The sequence below is a fragment of the Euleptes europaea genome, chromosome 4 (assembly GCF_029931775.1).
Source record: "Euleptes europaea isolate rEulEur1 chromosome 4, rEulEur1.hap1, whole genome shotgun sequence".
Taxonomy (NCBI): Eukaryota; Metazoa; Chordata; class Lepidosauria; order Squamata; family Sphaerodactylidae; genus Euleptes; species Euleptes europaea.
This window is the reverse complement of record NC_079315.1, coordinates 123,542,523-123,564,128: the sequence shown is the minus strand read 5'-3', so window position 1 is coordinate 123,564,128 and position 21,606 is coordinate 123,542,523. Positions and strand designations below refer to the sequence as shown.

Genomic DNA, 21,606 nt, shown 5'->3' with positions numbered 1-21,606 from the left:
TGGAATCTCCCCTCGACTTGTCAAAAAACGGCTCCGGTCTGTGGTGAATGGAGCGTCTCCACAGACCTCTCAGGATCTTCCTATCAAACCGAATGCTCCTACCAAAATCAAAGAAGTGGACTCCACCGTCTACGTGGATGCAGTTTTACAACAACTTAACGGTGGCCCACAAATCCCCGTCAAAGCACTAATTGACTCCGGTTGCTGTCGCACTCTCATAAGCGAAACCACTTTTGCTGCACTCAGAGCCGACTCTGAGGCTTTACCCGCCCCCGTCCAATTTGCCCAAATGGACGGAAGCCATTTCCAGGGGGGTCCAGTTGATCACCGCACCATAGGGGTGGCAATGGGAATTGGTTCCCACTGGGAACAAATAGACTTCACTATAGCCCCTATCCGATTTGAAGTGGTCTTGGGAATTAACTGGATTAAAGGACATAGTCCCAGTATTGATTGGGAAACAAACACTATCTCCTTCGCTAGTCCCACCTGCGACCAGCATCGGCAAAACTTTGCTCTGCTATGTCCGCCCGTTCCAGCATTAACCTCTACTGCCCCAGCACCACCGGCTCTACCCGCTGTATACCGGGACTTTGAAGATGTCTTCGACCTTAGGGAATGTGATGCCTTACCCCCCCACCGGGCCTCAGACTGTGCGATTGAAGTGGTAAAGGACTGCACATTAACCAAGAGTAAGATTTACCCTATGAGCGCTTCCGAGCGCACTGTCCTCCGGGACTTTTTGGACAAAAACCTCGCCAGAGGGTTCATTCGCCCTTCGAATGCCCCAAACTCGGCCCCCGCGTTTTTCGTCCGGAAAAAAGAGGGCGACCTTCGCCTGTGCATTGACTTCAGAAAGCTCAATGCGGTTACCCAGACCAACGCCTATCCTATCCCATTAATATCCGATATTTTGGGACAATTACAGGAAGGCCGTGTGTTCTCTAAATTAGACTTGGTGGAAGCTTACTACCGAGTCCGTATCCGCGAAGGGGATGAGCACCTCACTGCCTTCTCTAGCTGTTTCGGAATGTATGAATTCCTTGTGATGCCGTTCGGATTAAAAGGGGCCCCGGGGGTCTTCATGCAACTCATCAATGAAATCCTACATGACCTTCTATATCGTGGGGTGGTGGTCTACTTAGATGACATTCTCATTTATTCGAAAACTATGGACGAGCATGTGGCTCTGGTCAAGGAAGTTCTGCAACGCCTGCGTAACCATCAACTTTTCGCAAAACTAGCTAAGTGCGAATTTCACCAAAGCAAACTCACGTTTTTGGGATACATCATCTCCCACCAAGGTCTTCGCATGGACCCCGCCAAAGTCCAAGCCGTCCTCGATTGGACTCCCCCCACCAACCGGAAGCAAGTACAGCAATTTCTGGGATTTGCAAACTTCTATCGAGGATTCATCCCTAACTTCGCCCAGGTGGCTCTACCCATTACGGACCTACTGAAAACTAAGGGAAAAGTAAGCTTGGCTGCCTTGCCCTCCGCAAAAATCCTATTGACTGAGCAATGCCAAGCCGCCTTTCTGGCCCTCAAACGCCTCTTCACTTCGGAGCCGGTGCTACAGCACCCAGACCCAAATCAAATGTTCATTGTGCAAGTCGATGCTTCCGATGTAGCCATGGGAGGGGCTCTCCTCCAGCAAGGACCGGATGGTCTTCTTCACCCTTGCGCTTACTTTTCAAAAAAATTTGCGCACGCTCAATTAAACTGGCCCATCTGGGAGAAAGAGGCCTCAGCAGTTCATCATGCACTGACTCTATGGCGACAATTCTTGGAAGGGTCTAAAGTCCCCTTTGAGGTTTGGACCGATCACAAAAATCTAGCTGCCCTCACGGGGTCCCATAAGCTATCGGCGAAACAACAACGGTGGGCGGAGTTCTTTGCGCAGTTCCGTTTCACCCTGAAGCACGTCCCTGGGAAGCAGAACGTTCTCGCGGATGCCCTCTCCCGTTTACCACAATATCCGGTAAAACTCGAAAGACCCACCAACTCTCTGTTCACCCCTATGCAACGTGGGGCTCTACCTATGCTGGCTGTGCAAACTCGATCCCAGCATCAGCACACCTTACCCAACGTACAAGCTCCGCCAGCCCAACCGACTGCCCAGCCGCCACCGCAACAAACCGGAGTTCCCGCCCTTCCTACCCCTCCGACCGCCCAGCCGCCTGCAGTCTGCGCGCCGCCGCACGTAAGCACTAGCCCCATAACTGTTTCTAAGATCTCCATGGCCGACGGGGGGGCCCCCTCCAAAATCCCCATCTCCGAGTCCTTTTTAACTGTCCTTCGGGACCAGTGCCTTTTAGAACGCACCGCTCATACCCTACCTCCTGGTGTTTTGGAACAAGGAGGCTCCTGGTACAAGGACTCGAAATTGTATGTACCCAAAGCTCTCCGAAAGGACGTTTTACATTTAGCTCATGGAGCCAAAACAGCTGGGCACTTTGGGTTTCTGAAAACCCTTCACTTAGTGCGCAGACAGTTCTGGTGGGGGGGAATGCGTTCCGACATTGACTCCTTCATCCGCAGCTGTCCCGTTTGTGCCGCTGCGAAACGATCGCAGGGAAAACCCCCGGGACTGCTACAACCTCTTGAAACGCCCAGCAAACCTTGGGAAGTGATTGCTATGGACTTCATGACTGATCTCCCTCTCAGTGGGGGTAAAACTGTGTTGTGGGTTGTTACTGATTTGTTTTCTAAGCAAATACATTTGATTCCATGCGCAGGGATCCCCTCTGCTCAGAAACTGGCCCGCCTCTTCGTGACGCATATCTTTCGCTTACATTCGTTTCCGCGTAAGATAATTTGTGACCGCGGAAGTGGTTTCGTTTCTAAGTTTTGGAAAGCTTTCCTCAAGTTGGTGGGAGTGGAACAAGGGTTGTCTAGTGCATACCATCCTCAAACCGATGGTCAAACTGAACGTGTCAATGCTGTACTTGAATGTTATTTACGCTGTTATGTTAACTACCACCAGGATAACTGGGTGGAACTGTTACCTTTAGCAGAATATGCCTACAATAATGCCATGCATCAATCCACAGGTTTTAGCCCATTTTTTGCTGTGTATGGACAAGATTTCAGTCCCATCGCTCCTGCAGATGATGTAGAGGGGGAGGGGAACCCCGACATTGCCTCCTGGGCACACGCCCTCCGTACCACTTGGCCCTGGCTCGTTAGCAACCTCGACCGGGCCAAACGTAAATACAAAGCGCAAGCTGACAAACATCGCTCCCCCGGGGGTGATCTGCAAGTGGGTGCTTTGGTTTACCTTTCCACCAAAAATCTCCGTTCCACCCAACCGTGCCATAAGCTCAGTGCTAAATACATTGGCCCTTTCCCCATCACCCGGGTCATAAACCCTGTCACGGTGGAACTGGCTCTCCCCAAATCCTTGAGGCGTGTGCATCCTGTTTTCCACATTAGCCTCCTCAAACCCCATGTTGCTTCTCCACAGTGGCATCCGGACCCACCTCCTGCGCAACCCATCATGGTGGGGGGGGAGGAACACTTCGAAGTCTCCAAGATCCTTGACTCCCGTGTTCACCATGGCAACCTGCAATATTTAGTCCGTTGGAAACATTTCCCCCCTGCCTATGACGAATGGGTGCGCGCACGGGATGTCTCCGCCCCCGACCTCGTCGACGCCTTTCACATTGCTTACCCAGATAGGCCAGCCCCCTTGCGAACTGGGAGGGGGCCTTGAGGGGAGCAGAATGTCAGGCTGCTATCTCGGTTTCGTTATTGCCTCTGTCTCTGCGCTGTATTGTCTGCCCCCCAAGGTCGCATACCTAGGCCTGGGAACTCAGCTCCTGGGAAACTGTATTCAGCCTGTGCGTGTAATCTCCCGCCTTTCCTGCCTTATAATATCTCCCAGCTAGTGAGTCTCTCATAGCTGTCATTTTATTCGTTTGCACTGTATGCCTATTTGACCAGTAAAAGCCATCTGTTTGGACTCTATCTGACTTTGTGGTGATTTCTGGTTCTGTGGGCCAAGGGCTGACAGGTTCCCATCTCCGAGTCTTTCTTAAACTCCCTTCGGGCACAATGCCTAATGGAACGCTCCGCTCAAACCCTGCCTCCCGATATAATCGAACAAGGAGGTTGTTGGTACAAAGACTCGAAATTGTAAGTGCCCAAAACACTCCGAAAAGAAGTCTTACATTTGGCTCATGGAGTAAAAACAGCTGGACACTTTGGGTTCCTAAAGACCCTTCACCTGTTGCGCAGGCAGTTCTGGTGGGGGGGAATGCGCTCTGACATTGACTCTTTCATTCGCAGCTGTCCTGTTTGCGCCACGGTCAAACGTTCTCAAGGCAAACCTCCAGGACTACTGCAACCACTTGAAACACCCAGCAAACCTTGGGAAGTGATTGCTATGGATTTTATGACGGATCTCCCTCTCAGCGGGGGAAAAACTGTGTTATGGGTTATCACTGACTTATTTTCTAAGCAAATACATTTGGTTCCATGTGCGGGGATCCCCTCCGCTCAGAAGTTGGCCCGCCTCTTCGTGTCACATGTCTTTAGACTACATTCGTTTCCGCGCAAGATAATCTGCGACCGCGGAAGTAGTTTCTTTGCTAAGTTTTTGGAAAGCTTTTCTTAAATTGATGGGGGTGGAACAAGGGTTGTCTAGTGCATACCATCCCCAAACGGATGGTCAAACCGAACGTGTCAATGCTGTACTTGAATGTTATTTGCGCTGTTATGTCAATTACCACCAAGATGACTGGGTAGAACTGTTGCCTTTTGCAGAATATGCCTACAATAATGCTGTACATCAATCCACAGGTTTCAGCCCGTTTTATGCGGTGTATGGACAGGACTTCGGTCCTATCTCCCCTGTAGAAGGGTCAGAGGGGGAGGGGGATGCCGACATTGCCTCATGGGCTCACACCCTCCGTACAACATGGCCCTGGCTGATTAGCAATCTGGACCAAGCCAAGCGCAAATACAAAGCGCAGGCTGACAAGCATCGTTCCCCAAATATGGACCTACAAGTGGGTGACCTGGTATACCTTTCCACCAAAAACCTGCGCTCCACCCGTCCTTGCCATAAGCTCAGTGCTAGATACATCGGCCCATTTCCCATCACCCGCCTCATAAATCCCGTCACGGTGGAATTGTCTCTTCCCAAAACTCTGAGGCGTGTACACCCCGTTTTCCATGTCAGCCTTCTCAAGCCCCATGTTGCTTCCCCTCAATGGCACCCGGAGCCCAAAATCCTGGATTCCCGCATACACCATGGGGCCTTGCAATACCTGATCCGCTGGAAACACTTCCCCCCTGCCTATGACGAGTGGGTTCGCGCGCGGGATGTCTCCGCCCCCAAACTCGTCAGCACCTTTCACGATGCCTACCCGGACAAACCAGCCCCCTTGCCGGATGGGAGGGGGACTTAAGGGGAGCAGGATGTCAGGCTGTTATCTCGGTTTAGATGTTTCCTTTTGTTTCTCTGCTGCACCGTCCAGACTCAAGGACGGCTACACATACCAAAGCCTGGGAACGCCACTCCTGGGAAATAATGCTCTGTTTATGCTTTGTAATCTCCCGCCGTTTCTCTGCCTTATATTTCCAAATAACGGGCAAGACAAGCCATAGCTGTCATCTTTCTTTCAATGCACTGTATTGCCTATTTGACCAGTAAAGCCATCTGCTTGGAACCTGATTGTCTCTGTGGTGATTTCTGGTTCGATGGGTCAAGAGCTCACACCGCATCAGTACGATGTAGTTCAGCTATAACGTCCCGTACGAGCTCGGGGTCGTCAGCCGCTGTTCCTAAGGGAAGGGACCAAGGATGGAATCCTTCCAGGGCTCCTAGCAGGAACCCACCACCCGTGGCGCAGATCCGCTCTCACCCGAGCAAACCGCACGGGGCTGCAGCCACGGGTAGGTAACTCGGAGAGCACCGTTCTAGCTCCAATCCGAGTGGCAGGTGAACCCTCCAGGGCTCTAGCCTGACAGATGAGAGAGGTGAGATTGCTGTATTAATGTAAGCACTTGTTCCATTGAAAACCAAAAGCCACACCAGGAGACTTAGTAGTCCAAAAGAGTTGGTTTAATGGTATCACAGGCAAGCAGAGCTTAGAAGTCCAAAGACAGCAATGGGGGGAAATGGCATGCACTTGATAATATAAAAACATTAGAAAAAAGCGTTTAGCAATACAGTCTCATGAGATCACTTTCAACAGTCTAGAGGCACCACAGCTCCCACGGGCACCTGCTAGCTTCAAAGGGAACAGGAATGCAGTATTGGGAAAACAGTCCTTGAACAGTCAGGGAAGGAAAGTCTGTGAGAAAACGAAACTATCTGAGACACAGCGAGTAGGCCTGACAGCAGCGTCTGGAGTGAAGTTTATATTACTGGAATCCAACGAGGTACTGAAGCCTGACATAATGGCAGCAGAACTATGGCACAGTCCGTTGTGCGATGGGGGGGCAACAAGTCACAGTCCGTCCCCTCAAATACATCCGCAAAGTCACTGTACTCTGGGGGTAGCGTGTGTGCCTCCAACGCGGCAGCATTCCCCCCTCGCTTTTGGGTAAGTTGTCTCGGCCGTGCATCTCACACTGGGGAGCTCCAAATACCACCCGCCTTTGATCCCAATCAATGCTCAGGTTGTGCCCCGCCAGCCAGTTGCTACCGAGAACCACCGGATAGGAAATCTTAGAGACCACTGTGAAATGGATCTGTTCCCAGTGGTCTCCCACCCCCAACAACTCCTTGCGAGTGCGCAAATGGACCGGACCCCCCCCCCGCAGATCACTCCCATCCATCTGATGGAAATGTAAAGGCTGGTCCAGTTCTCGAATCCCAATTTTCAGGTGTTCTACCACAGCCTGATCAATCAAGGTCCGGGAACACCCGGAACCCAGGATAGCCACCACAGCCACCGGTTCCCCTCCGTGGGGACTCCGTAACACAACAGGTAGTAGCAGCGTATCTCCCTGGTCACTCACCCTACTTGGAGCTGGTCTGGTTTCTTCCGAGGGTGCCCTCCGTGCCGGTTCTCTCACAGAAGGCCGTCCTCGTTTTTTGCCGGCGAGGAATTTCTGGAGCGATCCCGAGGGCTAAGGCTGCTTGGATCATCTGTCGTTTCTGCATGTAGGGCTGCCATCCCGCGCCGGGTAGCAGTCCCCTCCGCTCTTCTCCGATCCAGGGTCCCCGTTGGGGTGCTCTCCCGCTCCCTGGGCGCTCAGGTACTTGACGACTCCGCCGATGAGCTGGTGCATTTCGCTGCGAAATGGCTTATCTTCCCGCACTGGAGACATGCTCCTTCCTTGAAACGGCGTGCCTTTTCCAGGCTGAAGGCCCCGCGGTTCCTTCCCTCACGCCGTGGTTCTGTCGCATTATCCCCCTTGGCGGGAGACGCGGGGGATACCTTTGATGAACGATCCTTGGCAAACTGGAGGGTTAGCTTACGGTTCTCCACCAAGGCCGCCAGTTTGATCCAGTCCTCAACCGCCTCTGGATCTCCCAGGGTTAAACAGCCGTCCAGCACTTCCCAACGCAATCCTTCGCGGAAGTGCTGGACCTTAGTGGCCTCACTCCATTCCCTTATCTTGCAGGATAGGGATCAAAACTCCTGAGCGTACTCACTTACAGAGCGGGGCCCTTGTTTCAAACGACGCATGGCAATCTTTGCCTTCTCCCCACTGTGGGGATCCTCAAAACGGCGCCGCAATGCAGACATAAATTCCGGCAGGGATTTCAAAACCCTGGGCATAGTCTCTGTCGCCGTTACTGCCCACTCCACCGCCTCCTTCTCCAGTAGGCTGATCACGTATCTAACCTGGTCCTCCTCCGAAGGAAAGGTTTCCCCTTGATCCTTCATGAACCCGGACACGTGAAGTAGAAAGTGGGGTAGCTGAATGCTGGATCTGTCAAAGGACACTTTCAGATCCCTGGCGGTAGGGCGCCTGGGTGAGGATGCCTCTCTCCCGGTGGGTGGTTCCACGACGGCTCTGGGTTGCTGTGAGGGCTTTCTGAGCTCTCTCACTGCCCCCAAAACCGCAGCCAAGTCCTTCCACAGAGCGTCCAGCTGCGCCTGCATGTCCCGGTTCTGTAGAACCAACGTCTGGTTCTGTCCACGTAGCAGGGCAACTTCCTCTGTGGTGATGGTGACTAGGGTGACCAGAGTCTGAGCAATCAAGGGTCCTTCCCCCCCCCCTTCTCCAGGAACGGCCTCCTGGTTTCGCTCTCCCCCTTCTCTGTACCAAGCGGTTAGCGGACCCCGGTAAAATCCGCCCCATGGTTCAGATGCCGCCCTTCCGTTGGTCCCGATTCTCCGTTGTTGCTCGGCTTGCATAGGCAAGGAGGACCACGCCGGGCGCTGCTCCGGGGTTATGGCAGGCCCTGACGTGATCATGGTATCTTGTGAACATGTGCAGAATTAATTCCATATAGAGCTTAAACACATCATACACATACAGAGGTTTGTGTAATGTATAATGAAAGTCTGTGTCATGCTGACAGGCAACTCTGTGTCATGCTGACAGGCTAGCTCAAGGTTAGCTCTAATCAAAGCTAACTACTAAAGTTACTCTGGCTTGCCCTTGAAGGGGCAGCGTGAAAGTCATCTTTCTGACTTAGCTGCCAGATGTCAGAATCTTAAATGGCCTTTTCAAGGTCTTAAGATATCTTAATGTACTAAGAGTGCATTAATAGTTGGAATTGTGCTTAAAATATAGCCTAAAGGCATTATAAGTTCTCTCAAGATAAGAGTAATATGCTTCCTTGTTCTACTGTAATCTTGCCAGATGCAAACCTGCTAACTAATGTAAACAAAACACTTTGCAAAGTGACAGTGTCAGCTATAATTGTGTTCTGTTAGTTATATAGTTAAACGTTGTGCTACAGATTTCTAAGTAGTCTCATTTAATGCGTATAGTCCTAACGAAGAGGATGGTATAGAAATTAAATATGTAACTTGATCATGTAACTCAGAAATGAGTATTTATACTTTAGGCACAGAGGACTGAAAGAAAAGGAAATCCATATAAGGACATAAGACAGGAGCAGAAGCCACTAAGCTCCTGGTATCGGATAAGAAAGGGGAATAAAGGTACCCTTTTGAAGACTAAGGAAGAGGGGAAAAGGAACACTCTTCACTCTTAATGGGTCTAGAAAAAGTATAAATAACAGCCACAGTCCAGCTGGCACTTTAGAGTTCTATGGCTGGCAGACTGCAGCTGTCTGGCGTAGTACCTCCATCTCAAAAGGCTTGAGATGTAAAACATTGAAACTCTGTTCTTGCGTGGACAGTAGTTATCAGAGATATCTTGAATTATCAAGATCTGGATATTTCAACATATCTTACTTACAGTCTTCTTGTGAGACTGCTCTATTCCTAGAAGAGGATAGAGACCCTTAGAATTCCTATTCTTTGAATGGGAATCTAAGTGCAGTGATCTTTCCATGTATTGGAACACTGAGAGTCCATCAGATTTATGGATTCTTACAGACTAAGCCTATTTGGCTTACCAATGCTAAGAAGCATCCTGAATACAGGGCTAATAGCTAGACCTCTGAGATTGTGTCAGAACGTCCTCTACTTAACAGAGGGACTTCTGAACCTCCTCAGAGCAAGAGACCAGAGAAGGGAAAGGAGACTTTCTGTACTCTGTGAGATATGCACAATGCACAGACACAGATTGGCACAGTCAAAGAGACTGTAAACAGCTTTAAGCTAACACATAGTATTTATATATTCAGCATTGCTGTCTAAAACTAGAAAGAGCATGCATAGCATGTACATACACAATGCCTGATCTTAATGATGATCAGTTAAGAATATTAATAGAAGTCTTTAAAGGACTCCAGGTGACACAGATGACACAGCAAGGTATAGTGTGTCTTCTGTACAGAAATGTTATGATGTTTTGAATGATTTAAGTTAGGATGCTTCTAACCAAATCTTTCTCCAAAGAATTAACCATATTTTGACAGGATTTCTGTAACCTTATATTCTGAATGAAGGTGCATTGCACTAAGGATACTTTATGAGTATATTCTGACTAAGATACTCCTTTATGGAGGCATAGAGAATGTGAATGATTACTTGTTACATAAACATGTTTAAGACTAATGATGTCTATCCTTATATGATATTTTAAGGCTTTGCAACCAGAAAGCATATATTGTATAATGTAAATAAATGTGTTTTTTATATATACTTCTACTCTTGTCCATTATTATAAATTTATTGGCGTGTTCAAGAGATGTCCTAGAAGCAATAACAAGTTTCTAGGAACCGTTGATTCCGGTCTAGTAGTGTCTCGCTGAATAGATAACTCCATTTCTCAGTAAATGGTACATTCTAAGAGTGTAGGCACTTAACGGCCCGAACCGCGACAGGGTCGCTGCTTCCAGGTCAAAATCAATGAGGGAGGTTGCCCCCCTTCTGTCGCTCTGATGGAGAGACATACTAGTACTAACTATCTGCTAACACAAAAATAAAAAAGAGAGTTAAGGACATTCTAACCTACTGTCAGGCTTCAGTACCTCTTTGCATTCCAGTAATATAAACTTCACTCCAGACGCTGCAGAGAGTTTAAAGTTTTATTTAAGAAAATGTGAACGGGATCGGTAAATCTTACAAACATCAGGTTAGAATGCCGAGGCAAAGGATATCGGCTAACTATATAGAGAACACACAAAAGAATTGATTACACGTAGGCTTTGAAATGTAAAAACATCAGGTTTCTTTGAAGCTCCTAGAGGTGCCAGGATTCTGGCAGAACTGACAACGAGAGAACCGATAGCTGTTTTATAACGGGAAGGCTTTGAAGTGGAGGTGTTACAATCTCCAGCCTACGTCCCCTTTCCCATGAGATCGTGAGGAGGGGGGAAAGAACACGGAGCGTGTTCATCCCGGGTCCGACTGGGTGTCCTCGCTGACACATTAGCAGCTTTTAATTCGTGTTGTGCTCAAGCTGTATTCCTACGTGCTCTTCAATAAACGTTTACTTGCTTCATACTTTCCTGTCTGAGCAAGCGACTTATTGGGATTGCCGAGGGCAGCTGAAGAACCTCACAGTAACAGCCTCTGAATCCCAAATAGGACCTCTCAGAGCTGGAAAAAGGACAGCAGAGAGCAACCCAGGTGGCCAAGGAGGTTGGAGCCCCTTCCCCGTGCGGAAAAGCGGGAGAGCCTGGGACTAGAGGGAGTGGCTACAGGGAGATTTTTCTCCCTCTCCCATCATATGAGACCTCGGGGGCACCCAATGGCGTTGATGGGCAAGAAGGTCAGGAAAGAGAAAGGGAGATGCCCAGTGGTGGAACTCACTGCCAGGTGGAGGTGGTGGTAGTTGCAAGCACAGGTGTTTTGTGAAAAGAGCGTTTGGCAGACTCCTGGAAGTTGATCAGAGGCTAGTAGCCATGGTGAACCTCCATGTTCAGAGGCAATCAACCTCAATCCCAGTGCCAGGGGGCAGGATGCTGCCTGGCTTCCTTTGCACCCCCTCCTTCCAGGCCAGGGGGCAGCTCTTGTCCAGGCTGACTGCCCCTCACCTCTATGGGGCGATGTTTTATCACCAGCCACCTTAAAGGTGGCGGCCAAGACCTCTGTGTCACAGCCGTCTTCTGCCAGCCCAGACAGACAGAAGCTGACGGCCACTTCACACACTCCCGGCCTGGGAGGGCCGCTGCAGGCTCCCTTGGGCGAAGTGGATCATCTCGATCCCGTTCAGAATGGGGTGGAATCGGCCTTCTCTTGGGGAGGGGAGGAGGTTTTCAGAGTCTCCGCTGCGCTAAAACCAGCATCCAAACCAGAGCATGTCTGAAAGAATTTCTCAGCAAAGAACTTTGCAACGGTGTCAGTTCCTGAGCGTTCAGAGGCTCAGTCTCCAGAGTCAATGACTGGAGAGCTACTTTAAACAGGTGAGCCAGGTGCAAACTCGATGCCGCAACAGTAGCAGCCAGGTAGGATTTCTCTGCCACCATTGCTGCCCCCTTAGAGGCTGTCACCATGTTCTCTGGCAGCAAATCCCCCACTTCCATCGCTTGCTGTGTGTGAGAGATCCCCCTCTCTGAGTTTGCTTCTCCAAATCAGTTGCTCAGACGTTGATACAGAAACAATCGATTTATTGAAGCCTTCAGGAGATGAGACAGGCACAGGTAGAAAGTTGCAAGTGAGGGGCTATACGGGTTTACAGAATATATTGACTCCAGGGCACTGGGGCACTGGGGTTCACACTTATTGTTATGGGAAGTTACAAGCTTGGCATAATACAAAACATCAGACAGATCCCAGGAAGTCTGGGCGGCTATCACACTTCCAAGGCCGCATCGGCCTGAGGGAGTACTGGCAGGAAGAACAGCGGGGGGGGGAAGATACATGGGCCATCAGGCCTGGCGCCTGAGACCAGAAGGTGTGAACTGCTTTTACGAGTTCACTGATAACACAGCAGGTGATGGAAAGCAGAGACACAAAGACAGAGACCCTCACATTCTGCCCCCCTTAAGGCCCCCCCCCGGGGTCCCCGAGAGGACGAGGCTTATCGGGATAAGCAAGGTGGAATTCCCGGACTAAGCGAGGAGCCGCCATGTGGGGTGCGGCCACCCATTCGTCATGAGCGGAGCCAAGGTTTTTCCAGCGAACAAAGTAAAACAGTTTCCCTTTCTTCCATTTGGAGTCTAAAACCTTGGATATTTCCAAATGGGTGTCCCCTCCTACTACGGTAGGAATCTCGTGTGCGGGAGGGGGGTGGAACTGGGGGGCTGCCACATAGGGTTTGAGGAGGCTTATATGAAAGACTGGATGGACTCCTTTCAGAGTTTTTGGGAGGTCCAGTTCCACAGTAACCTCGTTGATTACTCTGGTAATGGGGAAAGGTCCCACATAACGGTCGCTCAGTTTTTTGCAGGGGCGAAGAGAGCGGAGGTTTTTGGTGGACAGATAGACTTGCTCCCCCACCTTGAGTTCCCATCCCGGAGACCGGTGTTTGTCTGCTTGTTCCTTGTACTTGCTTTTTGCCCTTTCCAGATTTTTGAGCAACCATGGCCAGGTGGATTTAACCACCTGAATCCACTCCTGAAGGTCAGGGGTAGACTGGAGCTCTGGCGAGACGGGGGCAGAACCGAAAGGGCCGAAATCCGTCCCGTATATAACTTGGAAGGGACTAAAGCCGGTAGAGGAATGAGGCGCATTGTTATACGCATATTCGGCAAATGGCAGCAGGTCGACCCAGTCGTCCTGGTGGAAATTTACATAGCAACGCAAATAACATTCTACCACCGCATTTACTCGTTCTGTTTGACCATCCGTTTGGGGGTGATAGGCGGAAGAAAGGCCCTGCTCTTCCACTCCCATTAACTTTAGGAAGGCCCGCCAGAATTTGGCAACAAACTGGACCCCCCGGTCGGAGAGGACCTTCCTCGGGATCGAGTGTAGCCTGAGGACGTGTGTGATGAACAGTTTAGCTAAGCCCTGGGCTGAAGGAAGGCCTGCACATGGAACGAAGTGAACCTGTTTGGAAAAGAGGTCTGTGATAACCCAAAGAACCGTTTTTCCCCGACTCGGAGGTAGGTCGGTGATAAAATCCATGGCGATGACTTCCCAGGGACGGGAGGGGCTCTCAAGCGGTTTGAGAAGCCCTGGGGGTTTTCCCATCCGTTTCTTGGCTGTGGCGCAGGTGGGGCAGCTGCGCACATACAACTCTACATCAGATCTCATACCGGGCCACCAGAATTGTCTTCGAACCAGGTGAAGCGTTTTTATGAAACCAAAATGACCCGCTAGCCTGGCACCATGTACAAGTCCCAATACTTCCTTGCGAAGAGAGGAGGGGACGTACAGTTTCCCCCCTTGCACCCACCAAGTGTTGGTACGTTCCAGACCAGTGGGGAGGAGATGATGCTCCTCCTCCTGCAAGGAGGCGTCCCGGAGTCGCTGTTGGAAGGCTTCCGGGATGCCTTTGAGTGTAGGGGGGGTCTCCGGTGGTCGGGCTTGGGACCGGGTGGTGACGGCTAAGCTAGGAACTTCCCCTCGCTGCTCGGGAGTGAACAGGGAGTCGACTGGGCGATCGAAATCGTTGCGATACTGGGGAAGTCGTGACAAAGCGTCGGCTAGGGCATTTTCTTTGCCAGGGACATGTCTGAGAGTGAACCGGAACTTAGCGAAAAATTGGGCCCACCGAACCTGTTTGGCATTGAGTTTTCTAGCCCCCTTGAGGGCCTCAAGATTCTTGTGATCGGTACACACTTCGAATGGCAGTTCGGCCCCTTCCAAGAAGTGTCGCCATATGGTAAGGGCATGTTTGACCGCTGCTGCCTCCTTCTCCCAAATGGCCCAGTTGATTTCAGACTGGGAAAACTTCTTGGAGAAGTAGGCGCATGGTCTCAACCGTCCCCCCTCATCCCTCTGCAATAGGGCCCCGCCCATGGCTACATCCGAGGCATCCACTTGCACCACAAAAGGCTTGGTGCAATCTGGGTGAGCCAAAACGGGTTCGGATGAAAAAAGTAGCTTCAAACGTTCAAAAGCTAGCTGGCACTGGGGGGACCATTGCAAACGGGCTGAGGGAAGCGCGGCGCTAGCCCCCTTGTCCTTGGTACGCAACAGGGCAGTGAGGGGAAGCGCAACTTGGGCAAAGTTAGGAATGAAGTTCCGGTAAAAATTGGCAAACCCCAAAAACTGCTGAAGTTGGCGGCGGGTAGTGGGGGGTTCCCAGTCCCGCACTGCCTGGACCTTGGCGGGGTCCATTTCCAACCCTTGGTGGGAGATCACATACCCCAGAAATGTAATGGAGGGTTGGTGGAATTCACATTTGGACACCTTAGCATACAGTTTGTGCTCCCGCAGCCGCTGGAGCACCTCTCGCACTAGGCGCACATGGTCTTCCATGGTTTCAGAGTAAATAAGGATGTCATCGAGAAATACCACCACCCCCCGAAACAGCAAATCATGCAAAACCTCATTAATTAATTGCATAAAGACACTCGGAGCCCCCGAAAGTCCGAACGGCATGACTAGGTACTCAAACATCCCAAAACAACTGGAGAAGGCCGTTTTGGGTTCGTCTCCTTCTTTGATGCGAATGCGGTGGTAGGCTTCTACCAAGTCCAGTTTGGTGAAGATTCGGCCCTCCTTTAATTGTGCTAGAAGGTCAGGAATAAGAGGGAGGGGGTAAGCATTAGACTGGGTGACTGCGTTCAGTCTGCGAAAGTCAATACACAGTCTTAAATCTCCCGTCTTTTTCTTTACAAAGAAAGCTGGGGCTGAATAAGGAGCCTTGGAGGGGCGTATGAAACCCCTCGCCAGATTGACATCCAGATAGTCTCGCAACACTGTCTTTTCACTAGGGCTCATGGGGTAAACCTTTCCCTTAGACAGTTTGCCTTCCCCTACAATCTCGATGGCACAGTCCGTTTCTCTGTGGGGAGGCAGTTCGTCGCACTCTCTAACATCAAAAACATCAGTAAATTGCGAGTACTCAGAGGGTAATTGAGGAGAGACTGGGGCGGGGGACCCTACCAGTGCGGCGGCTGGAGTCCTGAGTACCCGTTCCTTGTCATGCAACCCACAGGGGTTTTCGGGGAAGGAAAGCACCCGTTTAACCCAATCAATGGAGGGATTGTGCCCCCTTAACCAGTTCATCCCTAACACCACAGGGGTTACAATAGGGGCGATAGTGAAATACAACCGTTCCCAATGTTCCCCCACGGACATAATCACGGCTGCAGTTCTGTGGGTCACCGGGCCCCGTTTAAAGTCACTCCCGTCCATTTGGGAAAAACGGAGGGGTCCCGGAAGCCGCTTGCGCCGGACACCCAACTTCTTGGCAGTTTCCTCATTTATCATGGTGCGGGCACACCCCGAGTCGACCAACGCGGGGACCTCTAACGGGGGACCCCCTTTGGGTAGGGACAGATGGACACGCACAAATACATTGTCCTCTTGGGCGCTTACCATCGGTGGAGCTCCTTGCACAACGATAGGGACGGTCTGCTGCGGAGCCCCCTCTACAGCAGACCGACGGCGTTTTTTGCCGGCTGTTCCCACTCTTCCTCCTCGCTGGAAGAGGGGGACGGGGTAGTGGCCTCCGGGGAGCCGTCCGAATCAAAGACGGTATTTGTAATCCGGGACCCCGATGGGACCGTAGAGTCGGATGCCCCATCCTGGGGACGTGCGTGGAGAGCGGAGGGTGCGCCGGAGCGCCGGCTCAGTGGTCCACTTCTGCGGCGAGGCTGGCTGTCGGCGGCCGGTTTCGTCGGCTCGGCCTGGGTTTGGCGGGGAGGGGTCGGACGGCCTGAGCGAGAGGGGCATTGCGATGCAAAGTGACCCTTTCCCCCGCAGATCAGGCAGACGCCGGCCTCGAACCGCTTGCGGCGTTCCGCGGCCGAGAGGACCCCGCCACCCCCTTGCCGGAGTTCCCGGCCACGGTCACCCCGGGGCCTGGGGTCTCGCCCAATCCGTTGCTTGGACAAGTTCAGGAGTTGTTTGCGATTCTCGATGTCAGCAGCATGGCGAACCCAACCTTCCACATCCGGGGGGTTCCCTTGCATGAAGGCCCAATGTTGGAGGTCTGGGTTGAGACCCTCCCTGAAACATTGTACCAAGGTAGCCTCACTCCAGTCCAGAATTCGGCTAGCCAGTGACTGGAACTCACTTGCATACTGCGCCACCGACTTAGTCCCTTGGCGCAGTTGCATCAGGGAGGCTTTAGCCCGCTCACCTAGAGTCGGGTCCTCAAAACGGTTTCGGAGTGCTACCATGAACTCGTCCAGGGTTCGCAGCACCGGCGAGCGGAGTTCATACTGCAACACCATCCAGGCAGCCGCCTCCCCTTGCAGTAAGGAAGCCACGTACTGCACCCGGGACTCCTCAGAAACGAAGGTTCGGCCTTGTTCCCGCATAAAAATGTCTACTTGGACCATAAAAAAGGTCAACTGGTCTCCCGACCCGTCATACGTGACTTTCAGGTCCCGACGGGCCGGGGGGGCAGGGGTTGCGGGCGGAACTACTGGCGCCCCGTCTGGGGGAGCACCGGCTGGAGGTTGCAATTTCAGCGCATCTAGGGTCGTGGCCATCTCACCCATTACGCGTTGCATGATCTCCATCTGTTCCTGCATAGCCCGGCGGTCTTCCTGCCACTGCTTTCGTTCTTCCTCCATGAGGGCCTCTTTGCGGGCCGGGTCCCCTTCGAGTCCCGTGCTGGGGAAGGCCAACCGGCGATCCTTCGCCGCAGTCCGCGAGAGCGACCAGCCCTTGGGAGAGTCCAGCCAATAAGTGAGCCCCCGGGGACGTCCGTCCCGATCTTGGTCGGGGGCGCGACCCTTCGGTTTCTTTGGCTTGGCTCCCTCCTCTTTAGGGTCCGGCTTCTCCGGCTCGTCCGGTTCCTTGGGGGCATCGGGGTTAGGGGTGGTGTCCTCGTCGGCTGACATTCTGTCCAAAGCGGTACAGCTGCAGTCCGAGAGGCAAGGACTTGCAACTTAATGTGAGAGATCCCCCTCTCTGAGTTTGCTTCTCCAAATCAGTTGCTCAGACGTTGATACAGAAACAATCGATTTATTGAAGCCTTCAGGAGATGAGACAGGCACAGGTAGAAAGTTGCAAGTGAGGGGCTATACGGGTTTACAGAATATATTGACTCCAGGGCACTGGGGCACTGGGGTTCACACTTATTGTTATGGGAAGTTACAAGCTTGGCATAATACAAAACATCAGACAGATCCCAGGAAGTCTGGGCGGCTATCACACTTCCAAGGCCGCATCGGCCTGAGGGAGTACTGGCAGGAAGAACAGCGGGGGGGGGAAGATACATGGGCCATCAGGCCTGGCGCCTGAGACCAGAAGGTGTGAACTGCTTTTACGAGTTCACTGATAACACAGCAGGTGATGGAAAGCAGAGACACAAAGACAGAGACCCTCACACTGTGTAAAGAAGTGCTTCCTTTTGTCCCTACTGATTCTGCTGCGCACCAGCTTCATCGGATGCCCTCCAGTTCTGGCATTTGGGTAGAGAGAAATTTGTCGACTCTCTCCGCCCTGTGCATAATTTTATAAACCTCTTTCCTTCCCTGGAGATCAGACGTGGGGGGGCTTGGTGGCTGTCTCCCATGCCATAACTGGGAAACCCAGACCCCCCCCCCCTCGGGCTCCCTTCTCCAAAGGAAACCAGCCCCAGCCGGGCTGCCCCTGGAAAGTCTCCGTGCCCGAGGGCAAGCGGGGGGGCACTTCGCAATCTCAAGAGGAAGGGGCGGTGTCAAGTTCCTCCCAGGTGAACTCCAAGCAGAAAAGAGATGGGTGTCAGTGGGGCTGGAGAACGGTCCGGGTGGCCACTGTGCAGGGGCTGAGTGGGACCCATCTCCCTGGGCGGCAGGTCTGGGCCCCTCATTGTCCATCTCCAGGAGCCATTTGAGGACAGTTTCGTTTAGGGCTGCATTTGACTGATACAGCTTTTATTATTGGCTGCCCCAACTGGAGTTTAAGCTGTGACTTTTGATGGGTTTTATCATTGTGTTTATTGAGGGCTTTTTTGCAATGCTTTATTTATATCGTAAGCTGCCTTGAGTTCTGCAAGCAAGAAACGTGGCTAATAAATAGTTTACATAAACAACACTTCACAGGAGCAGAAACCCAACACCAGCCCCTCCCCCACAAAAAGCCCAGGGGGAGGCTCCAATTTTTCACCAGAAAGATACACACCTCGATGACTATATTGTTCTATAATGCATGTGGTTTTATCATGTTTTAACTCGTTTTTATATGTATTTTTTGGGTTTGTTTGTTGTAAACGGGAGAGGTGATGTAATGTCTCTTTAAGTAGCGGCCTTCTTCCAGCACACCTGTAGAGTATGTATTACCTTAATGATGTTCGGGCACCCGGTGGTTGTAGTTGGTTGCTTGCTGGCTGATTCCCTTTGGTAGCCTTCTGTGTTGAGGCTTTCGGAGATGCCAATAAAGTAAGTTGTTTTCTTTGTGGGACACCTGATTATGTTGTGAATACCTTGGAGGCCTTTATTTGAGGTCAGAACATTACAGCAGCCCCGTGAATTTGCCCTGCAGGCTGGAATAGATGGGGGGGGGCACCTGGATGCTGGCCTCTTCCTCCCCCCCCCCCTTGGAGGCCCTGTCTTCTCCCTATCTTTAAAACAGGCCCCCCACAAACGGAGCTCCCCCCCCCCCACTGGCTGGCTGGGCCCAAGAGGAAGAAAGAGGAGAAGAGATCAGGTCTGGAAGTGCTTTATTGGTCAAGGGGGGGGGGGGTGGCGGCTTCCCGGCTCCTCTCACTTGACTCGCATGAAGACGTTCTTGCCGACCCTGCGGAGAAGCACAGAGGGGTCCGGGGGCTCAGCTGGCCAGCTCAGAGGCCCTCAGAGAACCAGGGAGGACACACCTCCTCTTCTGGCCCGAGGAGGCCCACTGCCCCACCCCACCCCTCAGGCACAGGGGTTGGGGGTCCCTCTATCCTTGGCGGAGGCCCCTTTCCCCAGCAGACATCAGTCCTCCAGGATAGCGGGATGTGGAGTCCTTGGGGGGTGGGGGGTAGGAAGAGCTCCTGCTGAGGAGGCCGTCAGCGCCCCCCCCCCCAAGGGACCCTCTCGGGCGTGGTGGGCAGAGGGCAGCCGGGTTCTGCCAGCGCCTCTTGCTCCGCGGCCGAAAGACCCCCGCCCGCCGGCCAGGCTCCCGGCCCCGCCTGCCGAGCCCCCCGCCCCCCCCCTCGGTCCTTACAGGGTGGCCTTCCAGTCTTCGGCCCGCGAGGCCACCTTCTTGCGCAGCAGCCAGAGGGTCTCCAGGGTCTCCTCGCCCTGCTCGTCGACGAAGCACTGGCCCACGAAGGCCGTCGTCGAGTCTGCGGGGAGGGGAGGGGAGGGGGCGAGCAGCGGTTGGCCACTTTCGCTTCGGGTCTGCGGGCCCAGGCGCCGCGGGTGTAGAGGGCTTCTTTCCCCGCTGAGCCCCCAGCTCCTGCGACCCTCCCCCCCCCGGAGTTCCAAGGAGAGGTCGGCATAAAAGAGGGCACCGGCACCCCCCTCCCCCCCCCCTGGGGCTACCTACCGGAGAACCGCCAGTGGACGGTGAAGGCGAAGGTGGGCTGGGCGGCCCGGGCGGGGTGGTGCTGCGCGCCCTGCAGGGGCGACTCGGTGATGGCCCCGTTGGCGTCGCTCACGGCCGTCAGGTAGGAGCCCGAGAAGACGCCCGCCTCGTTGGCGGCCGAGAGGACCATGCGGGAGCCCAGCTCGTTCACCCACATCCCGGCCAGGTGGCACGGCGGCGGCGGGGGCTGCTGCGGGGGGGGGACACACGGGGGGCGGCGTCAGAGGGCGGCGCGGGCCCGGAGCCCGGTCCGGCTGCGGGAGACCAGGCTCCTGCCGTGCCCGGGGGCGGGGGGGGCTGCCTGGGGACAGGGCGGCCCCCACAACCCCCGGCTTCACCGCGCCCAGCAGCATCTCCCCCCCCCCCAAGGGCTGCGAAAGACCGGCTGACTCGGCCTCCGACGGGACGGGGCGCCTGCCCTCCTCGCCCCGCTCTGTGGCAGGCCGGTCACAACTCAGAGTCACAACCGCCCTGCCAGGTGGGCCTTCCGAGGGGGAGAGCCGGCGTGCCCGGCGGGCCCTACCTGGCTCTTGGCCTGGTCGGCCACCGACGGGGCGTCGGCCGCGGCCGAGGCGAGCAGCAGGGCGGCCAGCAGGGCCCAGGCTGGCGACGGGAGGAGGGGCAGAGGTGCCATGCTGCCGCGGGCTGGTGGGGCTGCTGGGGCTGCTGGGCGCTCGCCCCCCTCTTATAGGCAGGCCCGGCGGCTGGTTGCGCAAGGCTCCCCCCCCCCCCGGCCCGGCCCGGCCGGCTCGCCCTTTCCAGGAATGGGATGCCCCCTCCGGGCGCTCTTCCCCAAAGCGGGCGGGCTGGGCAGCCTTCCGGGCAGTCGGCTGGCAAAGCGCCCCCCCCCACCCGCCGGGAGAGGGCCTGGAGCCTGGGCGCCAGCTCTGTGGGCAGCCGGGAGCCGCGCGCCCCCCTGCCCGCCTGCCTGCGCCCCGCCGAGGGCGAGGGCCGCGGCGCCCTCTGCTCGCCAAGCCCCCGCAGCCAGGGAGGCGGCCGCGAGTCAGCCCATCTTGGCGCTCCCCGGGGCCAGCGCCCGCCGCCGGGCTGGAGCGCCTCCGAAGCTGGCGGGGCCGGGGACAGGAGGGCGGAAAGCGCGCCCCAGTGGCAGAGCACTGCTGGCCACTCCTGGGGGATGGGGGGGTTTCAGGAGGAGGGACCCCCGGAGGCTGTTGGCCACGGCCTGCCTCCTGGACCCCCGCGGCCCACTCCCACCCCACCCAGCCAGCGCCGGCCCTGCCTGGCTTCTCAGCTGGGAGGAGGTGGGGCAAGCGTGCGCCCTCCGCACTTGTATTCCCAGCGATGTATGAAGAGTTTGGAAACGTTATAAAAACTACGGTTCACACTTTGTTTGGCCCCTTTAGCTGTGAAGACGTCTTCCAACCATTTATAAGCCTACCGCACTTTGTATTCCCAGCGATGTATTAAGAGTTTGAAAATGTTATAAAAAGCATCGCTTTAAAAGGGGTTTTGGATACTACGGCTTATAAATGGTTGGAAAACGTCTTCACAGCTAAAGGGGGCAAACAAAGTGTGAACGGTATTTTTTATAACG

The 21,606-nt window shown here is 53.9% G+C and overlaps 1 protein-coding gene across 1 annotated transcript; it reads right to left on the bottom strand.

Annotated features, from left to right (window-relative positions):
* Positions 1–19,233: 19,233 nt before the first annotated feature.
* LOC130476175 (avidin-related protein 4/5-like) lies at positions 19,234–20,685 on the bottom strand. Its single transcript, XM_056848053.1, has 4 exons — positions 20,575–20,685; positions 20,013–20,241; positions 19,689–19,809; positions 19,234–19,277 (listed from the first exon to the last, which is right to left on the bottom strand). Exons 1-4 carry the CDS (start codon positions 20,683–20,685, stop codon positions 19,244–19,246), a joined length of 495 nt encoding a protein of 164 aa, XP_056704031.1. The 3' UTR covers positions 19,234–19,243.
* Between the last annotated feature and the right edge of the window lie 921 nt (positions 20,686–21,606).

What these genes read in the sequence shown, in the direction of transcription:
- LOC130476175 (XM_056848053.1), bottom strand. Translation starts at nt 20,685, where the DNA reads ATGGCACCTCTGCCCCTCCTCCCGTCGCCAGCCTGGGCCCTGCTGGCC. An exon ending in CCGACCAGGCCAAGAGCCAG is followed by an intron (nt 20,242 to 20,574) that starts GTAGGGCCCGCC and finishes CCCCCCCCGCAG; the next exon opens with CAGCCCCCGCCGCCGCCGTG. An exon ending in GAAGACTGGAAGGCCACCCT is followed by an intron (nt 19,278 to 19,688) that starts GTAAGGACCGAG and finishes GCTTCTCCGCAG; the next exon opens with GGTCGGCAAGAACGTCTTCA.